At 42.2% G+C, this 19,001-nt stretch overlaps 2 protein-coding genes across 2 annotated transcripts in view; both read left to right on the plus strand.

Annotated features, from left to right (window-relative positions):
- LOC310989795 (uncharacterized protein) overlaps positions 1–19,001 on the plus strand; it is a gene marked incomplete at both ends in the record, with an annotated part of 133,069 nt that overhangs the window by 93,171 nt on the left and 20,897 nt on the right. The window lies entirely within an intron of this gene.
- On the plus strand, positions 1,244–18,741 carry LOC310989435 (ribonuclease inhibitor-like). Its single transcript, XM_083976506.1, has 7 exons — positions 1,244–2,172; positions 3,539–3,709; positions 12,591–12,764; positions 14,081–14,254; positions 14,966–15,139; positions 15,311–15,484; positions 16,707–18,741. The coding sequence occupies exons 1-7, from the start codon at positions 1,268–1,270 to the stop codon at positions 16,729–16,731; spliced, it is 1,797 nt and encodes a 598-aa protein (XP_083832632.1). The 5' UTR covers positions 1,244–1,267; the 3' UTR covers positions 16,732–18,741.

Genomic DNA, 19,001 nt, shown 5'->3' on the forward strand with positions numbered 1-19,001 from the left:
TCAGTCTGACTCTGTCTCTTCTCTCTCAGCAGATCGTGGTCTGCAGGAGGTTTTAGATCAACATAAGATCAGTCTGAGGAGCAGATGTGAACGAGTGACTGAAGGAACTGAGGGAACAGGAAGTGGAACAGGAAGTGGAACAGGAAGTGGAACAGGAAGTGGAACCCTCCTCAACAGCGTCTACACTGAGCTCTACATCACAGAGGGACAGAGTGAAGAGGTTAATACCCAACATGAGGTGAGACAGCTGGAGACAACGTCCAAGAAGAAGAAGATCCTCCATGAGACTACAATCAAGTGCAACGACATCTTTAAAGACTTACCTGTCCAACAGAGAGAGGACGTCTCTACGGTCTCACCTGTCCAACAGAGAGAGGACGTCTCTACGGTCTCACCTGTCCAACAGAGAGAGGACGTCTCTACGGTCTCACCTGTCCAACAGAGAGAGGACGTCTCTTCAGTCTCACCTGTCCAACAGAGAGAGGACGTCTCTACAGTCTCACCTGTCCAACAGAGACCCATCAGAGTGGTTCTGACCAACGGCGTTGCTGGCGTTGGAAAAACCTTCTCGGTGCAGAAGTTCACTCTGGACTGGGCCGAGGGCTTGGAGAACCAAGATGTCAGTCTGCTGGTTCTGCTTTCGTTCAGGGAGCTGAACCTGATCAGAGATCAGCGGTTGAGTCTTCTCAGGCTGCTCCATGTTTTCCATCCAACATTACAGAAGGTCACAGCAGAGCAGCTGGCTGTCTGTAAACTTCTCTTCATCTTTGACGGCCTGGATGAAAGCCGACTGTCACTGGACTTCAACAACAGGGAGGTTGTGTCTGATGTCACACAGACGTCATCAGTCAACGTGCTGCTGACAAACCTCATCCAGGGGAATCTGCTTCCCTCGGCTCTGGTCTGGATCACCTCCAGACCTGCAGCAGCCAATCAGATCCCTCCTACATGTGTCGACAGGGTAACAGAGGTCCGAGGCTTCACTGACGCCCAGATGGAGGAGTACTTCAGGAGGAGGTCCAGTGATGAAGATCTGTCCAGAAGAATCATCTCACACATCAAGACGGCCAGGAGCCTCCACATCATGTGTCAAGTCCCAGTCTTCTGCTGGATCAGTGCTACAGTTCTGGAGCACATGTTGACCACAGACCAGAGAGGAGAGCTGCCCAAGACCACGACGGACCTGTTCTCACACTTCCTGCTGGTCCAGACAAAGAGGAAGAAGAACAAGTACGGTGAAGGACATGAGACGAGTCCACAGGAGCTGATGGAGGCCGACAGGGAAGTTCTTCTGAAGCTGGGGAGGCTGGCGTTTGAACAGCTGGAGGAAGGAAACATCATGTTCTACCAAGAAGACCTGGAGCAGTGTGGTCTGGATGCCACAGAGGCCTTGGTGAACTCAGGACTCTGTACTGAGATCTTCAAAAGAGAGAGTGTGATCTTCCAGAAAACAGTCTACTGCTTTGTTCATCTGAGTGTTCAGGAGTTTCTGGCTGCAGTCTACATGATCCACTGTTTCACCAACAGGAAAAGAAGGGTCCTGGAGAACTTCCTGGGAGAACAAGACGAGGAACTTGACTACAGTGAAGAAGAAGAAGAAGAAGAAGAAGAAGAAGAAGAAGAAGAAGAAGAAGAAGAAGAAAGACAATTTTCTGATAATGGTAGAGATTTAACCCTGGATGAGTTCCTGCAGAGAGCCATGCAGAAATCCCTCGGCAGTAGAAACGGTCACCTGGACCTGTTTGTTCGCTTCCTTCATGGCCTCTCTCTGGAGTCCAACCAGAGGCTGTTAGGAGGTCTGCTGGGTCAGACAGACAACAGTCCAGGAACCATCCAGAGAACCATCAACAACCTCAAGGAGATGAACTTTGATGACAGAGATGACAGTGATTACAGTGATGACAGTGATTACATCCCTCCAGACAGAAGCATCAACACCTTCCACTGTCTGACGGAGATGAAGGACCAGTCAGTTCATCAGGAGATCCAACAGTTCCTGAAGTCAGAGAACAGATCAGAGAAGAAACTGTCTGAGATCCAGTGTTCAGCTCTGGCCTACATGCTGCAGATGTCAGAGCAGGTTCTGGACGAGTTGGACCTGAAAAAGTACAAGACATCACCAGAGGGACGACTGAGACTGATCCCAGCTGTGAGGAACTGCAGGAAGGCTGAGTGAGTCCAGACATGATCAGTAACACCATCAATTAGTTCCACACACACACACACACACACACACACACACACACACACACACACACACACACACACACACACACAGTGTTAAATGATTCTTATTAGTCTCAGTTTGATGTTTCTCCAGACAAAAGCCGCTTTCCCACAAAAATTTTCCCGCTAACAATCAGCATTTGACTCCTTTCCCATTGACCAAAATGAGCCGGGTCTGGGGGATCAGACAGTGTTGCCAACTCCTCTGTAAGGAAAGTCGCTATTGACTGTCCTAAAAGTCGCCAAATGAAATCATGAACTAGTCGCCAAATGAAATCATGAACTATTAAATTTCATTGAATGACTATTCGAAAATTATTTCTCATCCCTAAAACATAAAATACTCTTAAAAGGCTGAGGAGTTGTGATGTTGTTGAGAAATAAGTAGGCTATTCAAAATTCAGAATATTGACAATTTTTTTAATAGACAAAATAACTTTAATTACCACACATACACACAAAAAGGATTGAAAATAGGTGCCGTTGTGTACCAGTACCAGTTTCCAGGTACCAATTCAGTACCATAATGATTTAAATGTGAAAGGTACCCATCCCTAGATGGTAGACTGGTTCGGGAGAAGGGGGGGCAGGCCAATTTACACAGCGGGGAAACGAGGCCATGCAGGGGAAAGGCGTTGATGCAGGCGGTGGTTGGTGCAAAGGGATGGAGATCTGTGGAAACACAGAGAGAGTGCAAGACACCAAGGCCAAACTACAAGTTGCAACAGGTAATGATAATGACAGTTCAAAATATGTGGAGAGGAGAGGGCTCCATGTAATCTGATGTGTCTGATGTGTCCCCCGTATTATTACCATTTTCTCGTGATAACAACTTATTATTTCGAAAACAACTCTTCTGTTACGTCATATCTGTAGATGTGTAGTGTTTTCAACAGAGCTTTATTGACCTCCTGCTACGGACATGCAGCAGCTAACCAACTGCTAATGTTACCTCCCTGTAAGCAGAAGCGATTCCACCGGTGAACCCTATTGCTAGGCAACTATGTCAACACATTCTATGATTATTTCGTTATCACAAGAAAATGGTAATAAGAAAAAATATATGGACGTGGACGTTCTCTGCTTCAGTATTCAGGTGACACCTGCAGCTCTACACCTGAGCTCACCTGACCACATCTACCTGTGTCGGCCGCAGGAATCTGGATTAAAAATCCATCTTGACTTTGATGAATGGATGTTGGATGATTCAAGAGGAGGTGGATCTGAATCTGAATGGATTTTGATCACATGATGACGAGTGTGTTTAGTACAAATTGTCAGATTTTACATTTTGTTTCTTCTCTAATCACAGACTCGGTGGTTGTCAACTCTCAGAGATTCACTGTGAAGTCATTGCCTCAGCTATGAAGTCCAGCCCCTCCCACCTGAGACACCTGGACCTGAGTGACAACTACCTGGAGTCATCAGTGGAGCTTCTGTGTGCTGGACTGGAGAGTCCAAACTGTAGACTGGAGACTCTGGGGTGAGTTCACTGACTGGAGCTGTTGTAGTTGTTTGAAGCTTCAGTTTTGTAATTGGTTTATACACATCAGGATTTATGTGTGAGGATTTTTGTCAAGAAGATGAAGAGAGAAAACAGTTGAGATGAGTCCAGAGAGAAGCAAGTGATAGCAGTCATAGTATCATTTTAAACTCATGCTATAATGTTTTGCGGGACTGATTTTCCAAAAATGACTTAACAAGGGTGGATAGTCTCACTCCTCACCTTAACACTTTTTTGGCCTTATTGTGTATTCATTGAGTCATGCCAGTATGAACGAGAGTTCCTACTACTGCTCCAGAACTCTGGTGGGAGAGGTAGACACCTCTTCTTCCCTGCGGAGATCATCTATCACGATTCCTCTCTGGGGAGCATGAGCACGGCTTTCAAACCAACACATGGCGTGAGGAAGAGAGGCAGACTTGGAGGAGTTCGGCAGCAGTTTAAAAGGCAGGGCCACTGGAGGATCCCCCTGCCCTCAATCATCCTTGTCAGTGCACAGTCGCTTTGGAACAAGGTGGATGGCTTGCAAGCAAATCTAAAGTTCCTTCCTAAGTATATAAGTGCTTGCCTAATTGCTGTGACTGAGATGTGGCTCGAGCAGCAGGATGCTGCACACAAGTGCTGCTAATGCTACTCAGGCCATTGCGGACACAGTCCAACGGCTTCAAAACATTGCAACAGACGCCCCTAGCTTCATAATGGGTGATTTCAATCACTGCAAACCTGGGAAGTCACTCACAAACTTTCGCCAATATGTTTCTTGCCCCCTAGTGGGGCAAGAAACATATTGGCTATTGAAAGTTTGTACACAAGCCAGGTCAGCTGTTAAATAATCTGATCGATGAGGGTACGAAACTTGTCATGGCTCTTTTAGTTTAGATACTGAGCTTGCCAGTGATTTGAACAATTTTTATAATCGTTGTGGTTTTGGTAATTAGCTATCATAGTTCAGAAATGTTCCCTCTACCCAGATGTATATATCGGTAGATATAAATAAGGACATTGTTTGCAAACCTTTCAGAGGTGTGAAAGAGAGGAAAAGCCCTTGAACCCGATAACATTAGGGGTAGACTTCAGGGGAGCTGTGCAGAGCAGTTGGCTGGCATCTTCACTTTTATCTTCAAGATATCGCTCCAGCTCTGTAGGGTCCCTTGTTTATTTGTTTATTTGTGAGGATCCCCATTAGCTGTGCTCTAGAGCAGTGGTCCCCAACCCCCGGGCCGCGGACCGGTACCGGTCCGTGGATCATTTGGTACCGGGCCGCAGAAAGATGAAATGAAAATGAAAAAAAAAATTTTTTCGTTTGTTTCGTCTATTTCACACTTCCGGTCGTTTTATTTTGAAAATGTTGCCACTTCCGTTTGTGCATCTTCCCAGTGCTGCGCAATTGACAGGCAAATGACAGGCAATTGACAGGCAGGCACAAACGTAAAAGAGTGAAAAACACACGTCGCCGGGCCGGGAAAAACTCAATAATGAGACGACAGAAGACCCGACGCCTTCCAACAAGAAGAAAGTTGTTCTAAAAGAAAAAGCACGAGTCCTGTTTAAATGACGGGTTCATTGCAACAGGTGATTCACATGCTCCAAGCTCCGCAATGTGTGTGCGGGACCCGGCCGGCTCTCTGCCGCTTCATCACTTCACAGAAAACTTCTCTCCCTGCGTTCTGGATTTAAGCAGAATATCCTGAGATCGCCGATTCGCCACAAAAGCACAGAAAACCTGCTTCCATTACAAACATATTATGTTTGTGAAACGGAGTTTTCTGCAGTTTCAGCAGCAAAACGAGATGACAGAGTAGACAGGAACCGAGATGACAGACAGAGCACCACCCCCAGATGACTGACATTATACTATATTATGGTGAGTTGTAACAAAGAACGTAAACGTAAGAGAAAACTAGGCTATGTGAACGTGTAGTCCTGTTTATACAGTAGGCCTAATGTAAACAGGAGAACGTACGCTACCCCCCGCCCCCGCCCCGGAAGAGGACGACCGCCCCCCAGGCCGCGGTAAAATTTTCCACAGGTAACCGGTCCGCGGAGATAAAAAGGTTGGGGACCGCTGCTCTAGAGCACCGCTTGTCTTACTGGGGTCCACATTTGAAAACAGTACATTTAAACATACATTTACAATCACGACATGAATAAGACAAGTCAACAAAAACCTACATTAAATCTTTACAATAGGTATGAATCATCATGTATGTGCGCATAATATTACAGGTATGTATGTATGTGGGCACAACCCAGAGCAGCTTTGACCCATTACAGCTCGCCTATAGAGCAGGTAAGGGAGTTGATGATGCCATTATGACCCTACTTAACCTGGTACTGGGTCATCTTGACACACACACACACACACACACACACACACACACACACACACACACACACACACACACACACACACACACACACACACACACACACACACACACACACACACACACACACACGCACGCACACACACACACACACACACACCTTGGGCTAAAAACATGTCTGTTTTTTATTGATTTCTCTTCTGCTTTAAATTATATACAACTGCATAATTTAGCTGTCTGACCAGCATACACAATCATGGCCATAGTTTAGTATGCTGGCTAGTTGACTGTTTAACTCACAGACCTCAGAGGGTGAAGGTGAATGGTTTTTTATCTGATGCACTTTTATCCTCCACTGGTTCCCCTCAGGGCTGGTTCCTTTCACCACTTTTATTCATTTTTTTTTTTGAAATTCTCTTTTTATTCAGAAAGGCAGACATCCATCACATACATCACTTCACACATACATTTACTCAGTTTGTCAAGGATACAATGATGTTGTACCTTCTGCCCTTCTGGATCTTTCTCCCACGGACCCAAACCAGGTGGAAGCAATAACACAAAAACAACAAAATCGGGGAGCGCACCCCTACATGTAATCTATACTCCATTCACAAAAGAGATAAAAAATAAAAATAAAAAAAATAGAAGAGGGTAGGTTTACACAAAGCGCAAGTATAATCAGATAAAATCAGATCTGATTGGTTTTACATACTCAGTCCATTTGGTCCAGATCCTATAAAAAATGTCTTTCTCAACTTTGAGGGAAAAAGAAATCTTCTCCATAACATAAATCTCATAAACAATTTCAATCCATTCGTCGATGGTGGGAGGTTCCACTCTTAACCATTTCCTAGTGACACATTTCTTACTTGCTGCCAACAATATGGTCAGCAGTTTTTTGTCTTTTATGTTCCATGTTTCAAACATTATATTGCCCAAAAACATAGTTTCACATTTTAATGGAATGTTCACATTAAATATATTTTTAATATGTTTGTGGATCTCTTCCCAGTAAGATTTTATTACTTGACAGTCCCAAAAGATATGGAAGTGGTTGGCTCCATTAGACCCACAGAGTCTCCAACAAGCATCCCCGCTACCCTGATGACGCTTCTGAATGGGTGTGATAAAAAATCTTGTTATACTTTTCCAACAGAACTCCCGCCATGTGTTTGACCCGGTTGAGATCCATTGTAGTTGACATATTTTCTCCCAACTCTCCTGTGTAATAATTATCCTTATTTCCTTTTCCCATTTCCTCTTTATGTATTCTGTATTCTCTTGTTTGGCTAGTTGTATGGCGTTATATAATTTGGAGATAATTTTGTTGCAAGATCTGGACTTAGTTAAAGATAAGAATACCTCCATGAACCCTGATTCGTCTTTTCTTAACGCCTCTTTAATATTTTTGTTGTAATAATCTCTCACTTGCAGGTACCTAAAAAAATCGTCTCTCCCTAGACCATGATCTTTCTGTAGGGCCTCAAAACTCTGAAATGTCCCCTTGTGGACAAACGAATAATAGGTAGTTAAACCTTTTGTGATCCATGTCTTAAATCTGCCGTCGGTTTTGTTTGGCGTAAAGTCCGAGTCATAGGCACACCACCTCATAATCTTAGATGTGTCTTTTAATCTGCAAATTTTGACTATTTCCTGCCAGGACTTCAGGAGGCTACTTGTTATAGAGTCCTCTGGGATCTCCTGTTCTTCTTGTAATTTATTGTCACTTAATAAAGCTGTTATTGGAATTCCCTTTATCATCGTTCCTTCAATTTCCTTCCATGCTGCATCATACATAGGCGAGCACAGGCAAACTAAAGGCCTCAACTGAGCTGCATGGTAGTAATCCTGTAAACAGGGAAGGCCCATTCCCCCTTTTTCTTTTCTTAATTGCAATGTTTTAAATTTGATTCTGGCCCTTTTCCCTTGCCACAGATACCTCGCTATTACTCTGTCCCACTCTAAGAACTGTTTAGATGGTATTTTAATTGGTAAACATTGAAAAAGGTACAACATCCGTGGAAGAATATTCATCCTGATTGACTCTATCCGGGAGCTTAAACTTAAAAAGGGAATAACGTTCCATCTTTGTATATCGGTTTTTATCTTTGAATTTAGTGGGCCATAATTTAAGTTATACAGTCTTGTGAAGTCCCTAGGTAATGAGACACCCAAATATTTAATGGACTCGGCATCCCATTTCCAATTGTACATGGTCCTAATTGAAGGTGGAGGGTCATAATTAAATGTTAATGTTTGGGTTTTATTAATATTAATTTTATAACCAGAAACTAAACCAAATTCCTCTAACAATTTCATCAGTTTTGGTAGTGTCTGAGTAGGTTGTGTTATACTTATCAATAAATCGTCGGCGAATAGGGCCAGTTTTTGTTCCCCAGATGTCATTGTTACCCCCTTTATATCATTCCTCTGCCTAATTAGTTGACTCATGGGTTCTATAAACAAGGCGAAGAGGAGCGGCGACGCACAACACCCCTGCCTCGTCCCTCTTTCTAAAGTGAATGAATTGGTTAAGTTTCCATTGATTTTGATTCTAGCTGTTGGTTTGTTATATAGTGCTGCAAACGTGTCAATTATAGTTGTATGGAAGCCAAATTTTGAAAGTACTTTATACAAGAACGCCCACCTCACTGAGTCAAATGCTTTCTCAGCGTCCAAACTTAATATCAGTGTCTCCAGTTTTTGATGTGTGACTTGTCTCATAACGTGCAGTGTTTTCCTGATGTTATCTTGGGTCTGTCTTTGTCTGACAAAGCCAGTCTGGTCCTTGTGTATTAATAATGGTAATAACAACTCTATTCGTTTGGATAATATGGAGGTGAATAATTTATAGTCGTTATTTAAAAGACTTACAGGACGGTAATTTCCACACTCCAATTTATCTTTCCCCTCCTTAGGTATGATCGAAATCATTGCCTCCCTCCATGAGGGGGGGATATTTTTGTTCTCCAAAACCCAGTTAAATGTTTTTAATAATGTTGGAATTAGTTGATCTTGCATTGTTTTGTACCATTCTGTGGAAAAACCATCTGTCCCTGGAGACTTCCCCCCTTTCATTCTCCTAATTGCTGTTTGAATTTCTTCCTTTGTTATTTTGGATATTAATTTCCCATTTTGTTCCTCAGTGACCTTTGGAAGATTTACCTGGGCCAGAAAGGCATCAATCTGGTTGTCGTTGCTTATCTGTGGTTGTGTATATAATATTCTATAGTACTTTTGGAAGCATTGTTGTATTTTCTCCGGGCTTGTTTCTATTACTTTCGTTTCAGAGTTTCTTATTTTATATATAGTTCTATCCGCTTGTTGTTTTCTTAACCTATACGATAGAAGTTTCAGTGATTTCCCACCTGTCTCATAGTATTGTTGCTTTGTAAAAAGGAGCTTTTTCTGAATTTCCTGGGTATTTATTTCATCTATTTCTTTTTTTAATTCTTTAATCTTACATTTGTCGTCATCTTTGTGAGACTTTGCATGTTCTTTCTGTAGTCTCTTCAAGTCCTCTTCTAATTTTTTGAGTTTTTGGTCCCTAATTTTCTTCTCATATGAGGAGATGGCTATTATTTTGCCCCTCAATACTGCTTTTAATGCGTCCCAGAGAATAGGTGGGTTCACTTCTTCATTATCGTTGTTTTCCAAATACAATTTAATTTCGCTTTTCAATCTATCTTTAATAACTGGGTTATTCAGAATGCTTGAGTTCAGTCTCCAGAGAGTGGATTTCTTATTATTATTCAGATGGATTGACATATAGATGGGACCGTGATCTGAAATAGTACTAGGTCCTATTTCACAGTTGTCCACCCTGAAAAGATCTCCTTTAAGCATAAAAAAGTAGTCGATGCGCGAGTAAACATTGTGAGCGTACGAGTAATGTGAGTAGTCTCGGCTCGTCGGGTTTATCTCTCTCCATACGTCCACAATCCCCACTTCACGCATCCAAGTATTTAATCTATTGCTGATGTTTCTTGCGTCAGATTTCCCGTTAGATGAGTCAATTCTGGGATTTAATCGGATGTTAAAATCTCCGCCACATATTAAAATCCCTTGGCTCTTTGTTGTCATTAAATCAACCATCTGTTTATAGAAGGACCAGTCACTGCCCGGCCGCACATACACGTTAAGGAGACTTATCACAATACCTTCTATCTTCCCCGTGACCATAACAAATCTGCCTTCTTTATCCTTATGTTCTGTTATGTGCTCATAATTTACCGCACTGGATATCAAAATCGCCACTCCTCTCCGTCTCCCCGATACATGTGAAGAAAAGTAAACATGTTTAAATCCTGATTTATTCAATTTAGCATGTTCGGAGTCGTCGAGGTGTGTCTCCTGTAAGAGAGCTATTTGGTTTTTATCTTTCTTCAATTTTGATAAAATTTTCCACCTTTTAACTGGATTGAGTACTCCATTTAAATTAAATGACGCTATTTTTAAAGACCTGTGTTGCATCTATGTGATTTCCCCCCCCCTCCCACTCAAAAACCCGGTGCGCTTCCCCCTCCCTGCGAGAACCAGCAGGGAATAAACAACTAACACGCTAAACAGCATCAAACTGAACACAATTTGTCCGTGTGACTCCCTATGTAGGGGTCTGATAGTCCGACCCTGTTGAGCCTCCCGAGGTGGCTCGAAGGAAACAGTCTCCCTCCTCAGTCCGGAGGAAGAGGCCCTTACCTGCAACAGCCGCATGTCGGAAAAAAAGAGAAAGGAAAAAAAAAGTCCAAAGTGAAGAAATTGGCCCCGAGTGAACCAATAGTGTATTTTAACCACTTATTATAGTCAGTACATTATATATAAAATAAAATAAAATTCGCCGTTTAGTCCGCCGTCCTCTGGCGTGGGTTAAATCCTTCCAGTCCCGGAGGGGGTCGGTGATGTTCTCCTGAAGGCTCGGAGCTTCTCCTTGTAGCTCTGGTCCCGGTCGGCTGGTCCCCTCTTTGCTCGTCTGTCCACTCTCGTCCAGGAGAGCCGCTGCACCTGCTCCATGAGCGTCTCCGGAGGTGCGGTGGTGGTTGTCACAGCGTAGCCTCTTCTCAGCAGGTCTTCTGATGCCTCCTCTACCGTCTCGTAGGTTCTGGTTCCGTCCTCGTGTCTCACGCGCAGCCTGGCAGGGAAGAGGGTCTGGAACTGAACTCTGTTCTCCTTCAGTATTTTACGGATCTCTGTGTATTCTCTTCTCTTCTTGAGTATTAGAGGTGGATAGTCGTGATCCAGGTTTATGCGGTTTTCTTGCCAGGTGAACCCCTTCTTCTGCCATGCCTTGCGGAGTATTGTCTCTTTTGTTTTAAAACTTAAACACTTGATTACGATGGAGCGTGGCGGCGCGTCCCCCGGCGGCTGCGGTCCCAGCGACCGGTGAGCTCTTTCAATCTGCAGGTCGGGCATGTCGTGCGTTAGCTCGAGACCTTCACGGAGTAAATTTTCCACAAATGAAACCATCGTGGTTGATTCCTTCTCGGACCCCTCCGGTACCCCATAAATCCTTATGTTCTCACGCCTGGAGCGGCTTTCCAGGTCCAGCAGCTTGTCCTCCAGCTTGGTGTGTAGCTTTAGCATGGCCGTGATGACGTCTTCTGTGTTTTGGATCCTCTCTTCTGCTTTCTCAATTCGTCCTTCCGCCTCGTCCAGTCTGGTATTCGCCTTTATAATTTCCTCTCTTATTGTCTCTAGTTGTCCTTTGTTTTCTTGGCGAAATCCTCTTAGTTCTTGCAGAATCAGTTCCAAGTCGGCCATTTCTCCGGACTGCACCGCGTTGTTTGCTAGCTTAAACCTGTTAGCTGCTAATTGTTGCTGCGCTCCGTATTTCTCTCCCACTTGTCTTCAGACGACGTTTACTGCTCAAAGTGGTGATATCGCTTTTTAACCCCTTTCTCTGCGTTTTTTGAATTATTTGTTTGGTTTAAATGGGGGTATTTCTCTAATTGCTCTGGTTCAGCCGGGAGCTCCCTCGCTATGCGGCCATCATGACGGTGTTCCGACCGGAAGGCCACTTTTATTCATTTTATATACACGAGTGTCAAAGTCAGCATGCTGACAGACATATTATTGAGTTTGCTGATGAATCACAAGGACAACAAGAAGAAGTCTAGAAGGTTGAAATTGTTGAACAATACAAGTACCTGGGTACCATCATCAACAGTAATCTGACATTTTAGACGCAGATGAAGTTTGTGCAAAGGCCCATTAGTACATGTACTTTTATCATAAGTTGATAAGTTTTAATGTAGATACCTTTTATATGAGGGTGTTTTGTTCTTGTTTTATTTAGTCTGTTTTAACCTTCTCTTTTATTTGCTGGTTTGGGTCTCTCACTGTGAAAGACAAGAACAAACTAAATAGCATAGTGAGAATGTGTACATGTGTGTATGTATTGTTGTTTGTTTCTATATATGCTTTACTGATTCTCTTCTGGCTGTACAACAAATAATAACGTTTACAAAGACTAAGACTGAACGCTGTCAACAAGGAGCTTTGTCCTCAACTCATTGCTTTTATTCTTTATTCAGATTGAAGGACTGCAGGTTGTCAGGGATCAGCTGCTCTTCTCTGGGATCAGCTCTGAAGTCCAACCCCTCCCACCTGAGACACCTGGACCTGAGCTATGACGACCTGCTGGTTTCAGGAACAAAGGATCTGAGTGGTTTTCTGGAGAGTCCAGACTGTAGACTGGAGACTCTGAGGTCAGTTCACTGACTGTTGTAGTGAAAAAAATATCCTTTCTTCTGAAAACATTAGATTGAAATAGATTTTTTTGCTGTTTCTATATTTAGATTGCATTTTGAGCAGGTCCTAAAAACAAATAGCTTTTCCACAAAATAATCTGTGACAAAGGATGTAAAATTTGAAGAAAGAAACATACTGTAGAGTTGCATTCATTCCACATTTAAGTTCGGATACAGAGTTCCTGTATATTCAGTTTTTTATGAAAAAAATACCAGTTACAACACCTGACACTGGGTTTCATCACGTCATTGACGCCTGTGCAGTTAGTCGTTTATTGATTTAACCCTGATTCATTCATTCTTTTATTGTTTATTTGTTGAGGACAATGCACATTAATGAACAGATTAACACCATGGCGTCCTGTAAATGTGCCGGATTTAGCTCAGAGCTAGTTTCCATACGAGTTGGTCAATAAAGTTATTTATAGTAATAATGACAGAGAAGAAGAAAAATACAAAGTTAGTGACATGAAATGGTACAAATATAAATCTGTATAAAAGAATCAGAATCTCTAAATCAGAGACTTGTAGTCAGTGTTTAGTCCAACAGGTATTGATCAGATATTGATTGTATATTGACAGACTGAGCTGAGGTCAGCAGCAGCTGATGAATCTGTGCTGACATGTGGATGATGTGTGTAGAAGGCCACATCATGAAGATCCACAAGAACACAAGGACAAAGTCCCTCTATTGATTATTGATCAAGACATGTCTGATTATTGATTAAACACAAGGGGTGTCCTCGACCAAAGATTTTCATAGTCGAATCTGATTCATCAGATTTTGCCTTTAGTCGACCAATCATTGAATCATGTCTGTTTTGTCCGTCATTGATTCATGATCTCATTTGTGTCTTTTTCCGCTCCAGAGAAAAGAGTTATAAATCCTGAATAAACAAATTTCAATTCTTTAGTTGGCATAGGATAGGCTGAGCTTGTTAACCTCTCAAAATTTCCCAGAAGAAATTTTCTAGTTGTTTATTATGCCTGCTCTGTTTAGTCTTTGTGGAGTCCAGTAGTACCTAGGTGTTATTTTGTACTGTGTAAATTTCCCTTTAGCTCCCCTAATGAATTTCCCATTGTTGGATATGATTCTCGTCCATTCCTCCTCATCCATCAGACATCCCAGGTCTCTCTCCCATATTGTTTTCAGGCTCTGACAGCCATCGCTGAGCAGTTGGTTTGTTGTTCTATAAAATAGACACATCTGATTATTGATCATGACACATCTTATCAGTTATCAATGAATTTATCTTCTTTTATTCTTTATTCAGATTGGAGGGCTGCAGTTTGTCAAAGATCAGCTGTTCTTCTCTAGTCTCAGCTCTGAAGTCCAACCCCTCCCACCTGAGACACCTGGACCTGACCTGGAATGACCTGCAGGATTCAGGAGTAAAGGATCTGAGTGGTTTTCTGGAGAGTCCAGACTGTAGACTGGAGACTCTGGGGTCAGTTTACTGAATGTTACTGTTGTAGATCTTAGATCTTTAAAAAAATAATAATAATAATTTTTTTTAAATAATTTTTAATATATTTCCTTTAATTGACGGGATAGTTCAGAGAGAGACAGGAAATGGGAGGCAGAGAGGGGGGGAATGACATGCAGGATAGGGCCGCTCGGTGCGGGATTCGAACCAGGGTCGCCTGCAGTGAGGACTATAGCCTCAACACATGGGGCAGGTGCTCTACCAACTGAGCTAAACACCACCCCAGATCTTAGATCTTTGATCCACAACTGAACCTGACTGATTGATCTTCACTCAGAACTTGAATCACTGTGTAGGAGCCACTCTTTAGTTAGTGTTTTGTGCAAGTACTTTATTTTGACCACAAGTGTGCAGTACCTTTTCTTTTGCTTTCTTAACACCCAGCAGCTGCCCACCTTCCTGAAATGAAGGGTGATTAGTTTGAGTTGGATGGTGGTGGGTTCTCACAGTTCTTACCGACAGCCAGAGGAAAGCCAGGGATCTTTTGTTTTTGCTACAATCCACATCACCTACATGGTACTTTTCTGTTTTGTTAATAACCTTTTTTGTTGCAATAAATGGGAACATCACCCAAAGAGACCAACCTTTTTCTTTTCTTTTTTCTTTTTTCATTGATCAGGACACGTCAGGACAGGACAATAAATGTATCTTCTGCTTTTATTCTTTATTCAGATTGGAGAACTGCAGTTTGTCAAAGATCAGCTGTTCTTCTCTGGTCTCAGCTCTGAAGTCCAACCCCTCCCACCTGAGACACCTGCACCTGAGCTGCAACAAGCTGCGGGATTCAGGAGTGAAGGATCTGAGTGGTTTTCTAGAGAGTCCAGACTGTAGACTGGAGACTCTGAGGTCAGTTCACTGACTGTTACTGTCAGTTTCAGCTTTGTTCACTTCAGTTCAACCTTCACACAAACTTGTATTTCCCACAGTCAGACAACTCATGTTTTCTATAAACTCCAAAATACACCTGTTCTTTCTGATCATCAATGAATTTATCTTCTTCTTTTATTCTTTATTCAGATTGGAGTTCTGCAGTTTGTCAGAGATCAGCTGTTCTTCTCTGGGCTCAGCTCTTAAGTCCAACCCCTCCCACCTGAGACACCTGGACCTGAGCAACAACAACCTGAAGTCTTCAGACGTGAAGGATCTGTTTGATCTTGTGAAGAGTCCAGACTGTAGACTGGAGACTGTGAGGTCAGTAGGGGGGCGGAGTCAGTCTGTGCTGCTTTCAGCACTATTGGACTAAAGTCAGTGAGACAATAACAGAGACAACAGTCAGCCAATCAGAGCAGAGCCTCCATGTCTGTTAGTCAGCTGATCTTGGGTGTGTGCGTAGTCTATGAAAATAGGCTACAGTGGGTTTTTAGCTGCTGTACAATCTCATATTCCAAAGACAATACAAAGACCTTTTTAACTGTTAAAACAGTGTAGACCTATTCAAGATTTGCATTTGGGCAACACTACCATATAACAGGCGAAACATCTAAATTAATTTATTCATGGCCACATCAAAGTGAAATTGTTAACTTTATCGATTATCCATCTGATTATATGTCCTGCTGCGAGCGCACAACTTCTTTCAGTGGTCTTCTGGATGGAAATTAGCACTGCTGCTATAATCTGGCACATTAACATGTTTTTATATGTTCATTAATGTGCACTGTCCCACCCAAATAAACAAATTAAGTAAAGTAAAATCTCCATAGATTGTAGCCTGTATAAAAGTAATACCTCCTGACGCTCGACTCAGTAGAACGCATTCCCTCAGCTGAACATCTGTAGGCGGAGACGCTCAGAGAGAAAGTCAACAGCAGCTGATCAGCTGATCTCTCCCTCCATACAAATGCTCCGTTCTGATCCAGCTCCATTGGACTTTCAAAGTAAAGGTGACGCCAGCTGTAAATGAGTTGAATTGTGAAACAGCGGCACTTTTATAGCCGATTTTAGGATGAAACTCGAGCTAACCATGTTACAAGCATAAGTTACCATGGTGATCTAGCTGGGTTAAAAGAGAGCCACCTTTGTAGTACAGGGAAGCCTGGCTTTAGACTCAACATACCTCGCTAACCCACTAAACTCGCTTCACAGTACACCCCTCAGATGTTCATCAACACTCAGAGACTCTGTGTTTGAGTGACAACAGTGACTCATCAGTGATGAACCTTCATGACTCAGCACTTTGTTTCCACTGTGACTCAGTGAAATGTGCAGAGTGAACAGACTTGATGCTAAAAGTCTGTGCAGGTGTGTGAGCTTCCTGCTCAGTGTTCACTCCAACACGTTAACATGAGAGCTGAGAGGAAGCTGCACAGCTGCTGCACATCTGGACTGAACAGGACTCAAGTCCAGCTGATGGAGTCTCTGATCACTGATCCATCACTGATCCATCACCTCTGTCCTCTGCTTCTCTTCACAGATGGAAGTCGAGACCTTCGTCCTGATGGAAGTGAAGAGGACACTGTGTGTGTGTCAGTCAGTCAGTCAACCATCTTCCCTGTGTGTTCTGGACTGACAGAGATCGTCACATTAACAGATGAAAATTGGCCAGAACAAATTAAGAGTAATAACTAAGTGACCAAAATAAAATTAGGTTTAAAAGACTAATTATTTGTTTAATTACCTGGATTATGACAATGAGATATTTTATTTGCAACTGAATTAAGAGAACAGACGAAAAGAGTTGAACAATAGAAGAAATGTGAGTGCTACCCTGGGTGAGGGTGGATGAACCGCTCAGGTGCTCTTCAAGGACACAGGATGGAGAAAAACTTAAGATAAAAACACAGCAAGCAGACCGTCCTGGTGCAAATTGTGGTAAAGAGTAAAAGGCATTCCAAAACTGATGGGTCCGAGGCACTCTGAGGTGTTGTTAAAAATCCTTTTTTTAGCAGGGATCAACGCGTTTCGACTGAAACAGTCTTCATCAGAATCTGAACCAACTGATTTGCACAGGTGTTTTAAATCCTGTGTGGCTGATGATCAGAGATATGTGACCAGATCATGTGATACAGCCATATGAGGGATAAAATGCAGCAACTGTACAACAACGGTCGCTTTCACAGTATTCTAGGAACAGAGGATAAAATATAGTAAGGATAGCAGGGGACATCACAATCAATAGATATCAACCCATTAAATTAGTCATCAAGCCATGAAGCTCCAATAATATCAGAAAACATGCTCTACCAAGTAGACAACAGGAACATACTGTAGGTGCATATAATATCATTAAAAGAGAAACAGGCTTTGACTTTTCACAATTGTGTGAATGTTTACATTTTTCTGTATATGTTCAGGTCATGTTAACTGGGTTACAGTCGTGCAATATTTGTAATACTTTACTTACTGTTTTTTTTCACAAGCTTTTATTTTGAAAGAGTTGATGTTCACCTGTAAGCCTCAGCGACAGGTTGGATCAAAGAGTCACTACTTTAGACAGAAAATCTCTACTTCTCACTCCGTTTTATGTAGTTGTTTTTTCATGTGTTTATTTTGTTTTCTCCGTTTCTGTAGCGATGAATGAACTTTGTTGTATTGTCACGATTTATTGTGAAAGAACGGTGATGTTCACAATTTACTGAGGTTTTTGAGCTGAGCTGATTGAGCCCATTGAGCTGAGCTGATTACACCACGAATCTCCAACTGATTAGTCGACCATTGTTTATGAATGAAATCAAAGAGTTAAAATCAGTTCTTCCCCCTCTGGGTGGGGTCCCTGAACGCCACACTGAGAGCTGCTGGTTGTTGATCAGTGTCTCATGCACAGTAACAGTTCATGGACAGTCAATGGACTTCACTCCATTGTCCATTAGACAGCTGCAGCTAATTCAAAACGCTGCCGCTCGAGTCCTCACTAACACCAAGAAAGTGGACCATGTCACCCCAGTCCTCAGATCTCTGCACTGGCTTCCAGTTTCTCACAGAATAGATTTCAACATACTGCTGATGGTTTACAAAGCATTAAATGGTTTAGGTCCAAAATACATCTCTGACCTCCTGCTCAACTATGAGCCGCTCTCAGATCATCTGGTACTGGTCTTCTATCTACACCTAGAGTCAGAGGTAAACAAGGTGAGGCAGCATTTAGTTTCTATGCACCCACTATCTGGAACAAACTCCCAGAAACCTGCAGGTCTGCCAGTGCTTTAAATCAACATTGAAGACTTTCATGTTTGCTGACGCCCTTTTTTTACTAGGTTTCAGTTGTTCTGTCTCCCTTTCTGTTTTACTTCTTTTTATATCTATTCTGTTTTATATTCTTTCTCTTGTCTGTTTTTAAATAATGTTTGCTTTTTATGTTCTTATTTTGCTAATATGTAAAGCACTTTGAGTTGTCTTATTGCAGAAATGTGCTATACAAATAAACTTGCCTTGCCTTCACTGCCTCCCTGTGGTTAGAGTGAGGAGCTGCAAAACCTTTTACTGTTCAGATTTTATTAAACACAGAGTTATTGTTTGTTCTGAAAATAAATAAGTGCAACTCAATGTTAAGAGTGATTATTACTAATATCAACAGATTGATTAATTCAATCAATACATTTTTTTTCTCTTAATATTATCACATTTACTCTTCACGTTTATTTTTCCTGAGAGTCAACAACTCCACAGTCTTCAAGTAATATTAATATTTGTAGTGATGAAATTGAAATACAAGAGAGTATTAAAGAATATTATATCACCTTTGTCTGGATCAATTTATTCAAGTTTCCTC

The sequence above is a fragment of the Trachurus trachurus genome, assembly GCF_905171665.1.
Source record: "Trachurus trachurus genome assembly, chromosome: 8".
Taxonomy (NCBI): domain Eukaryota; kingdom Metazoa; phylum Chordata; class Actinopteri; order Carangiformes; family Carangidae; genus Trachurus; species Trachurus trachurus.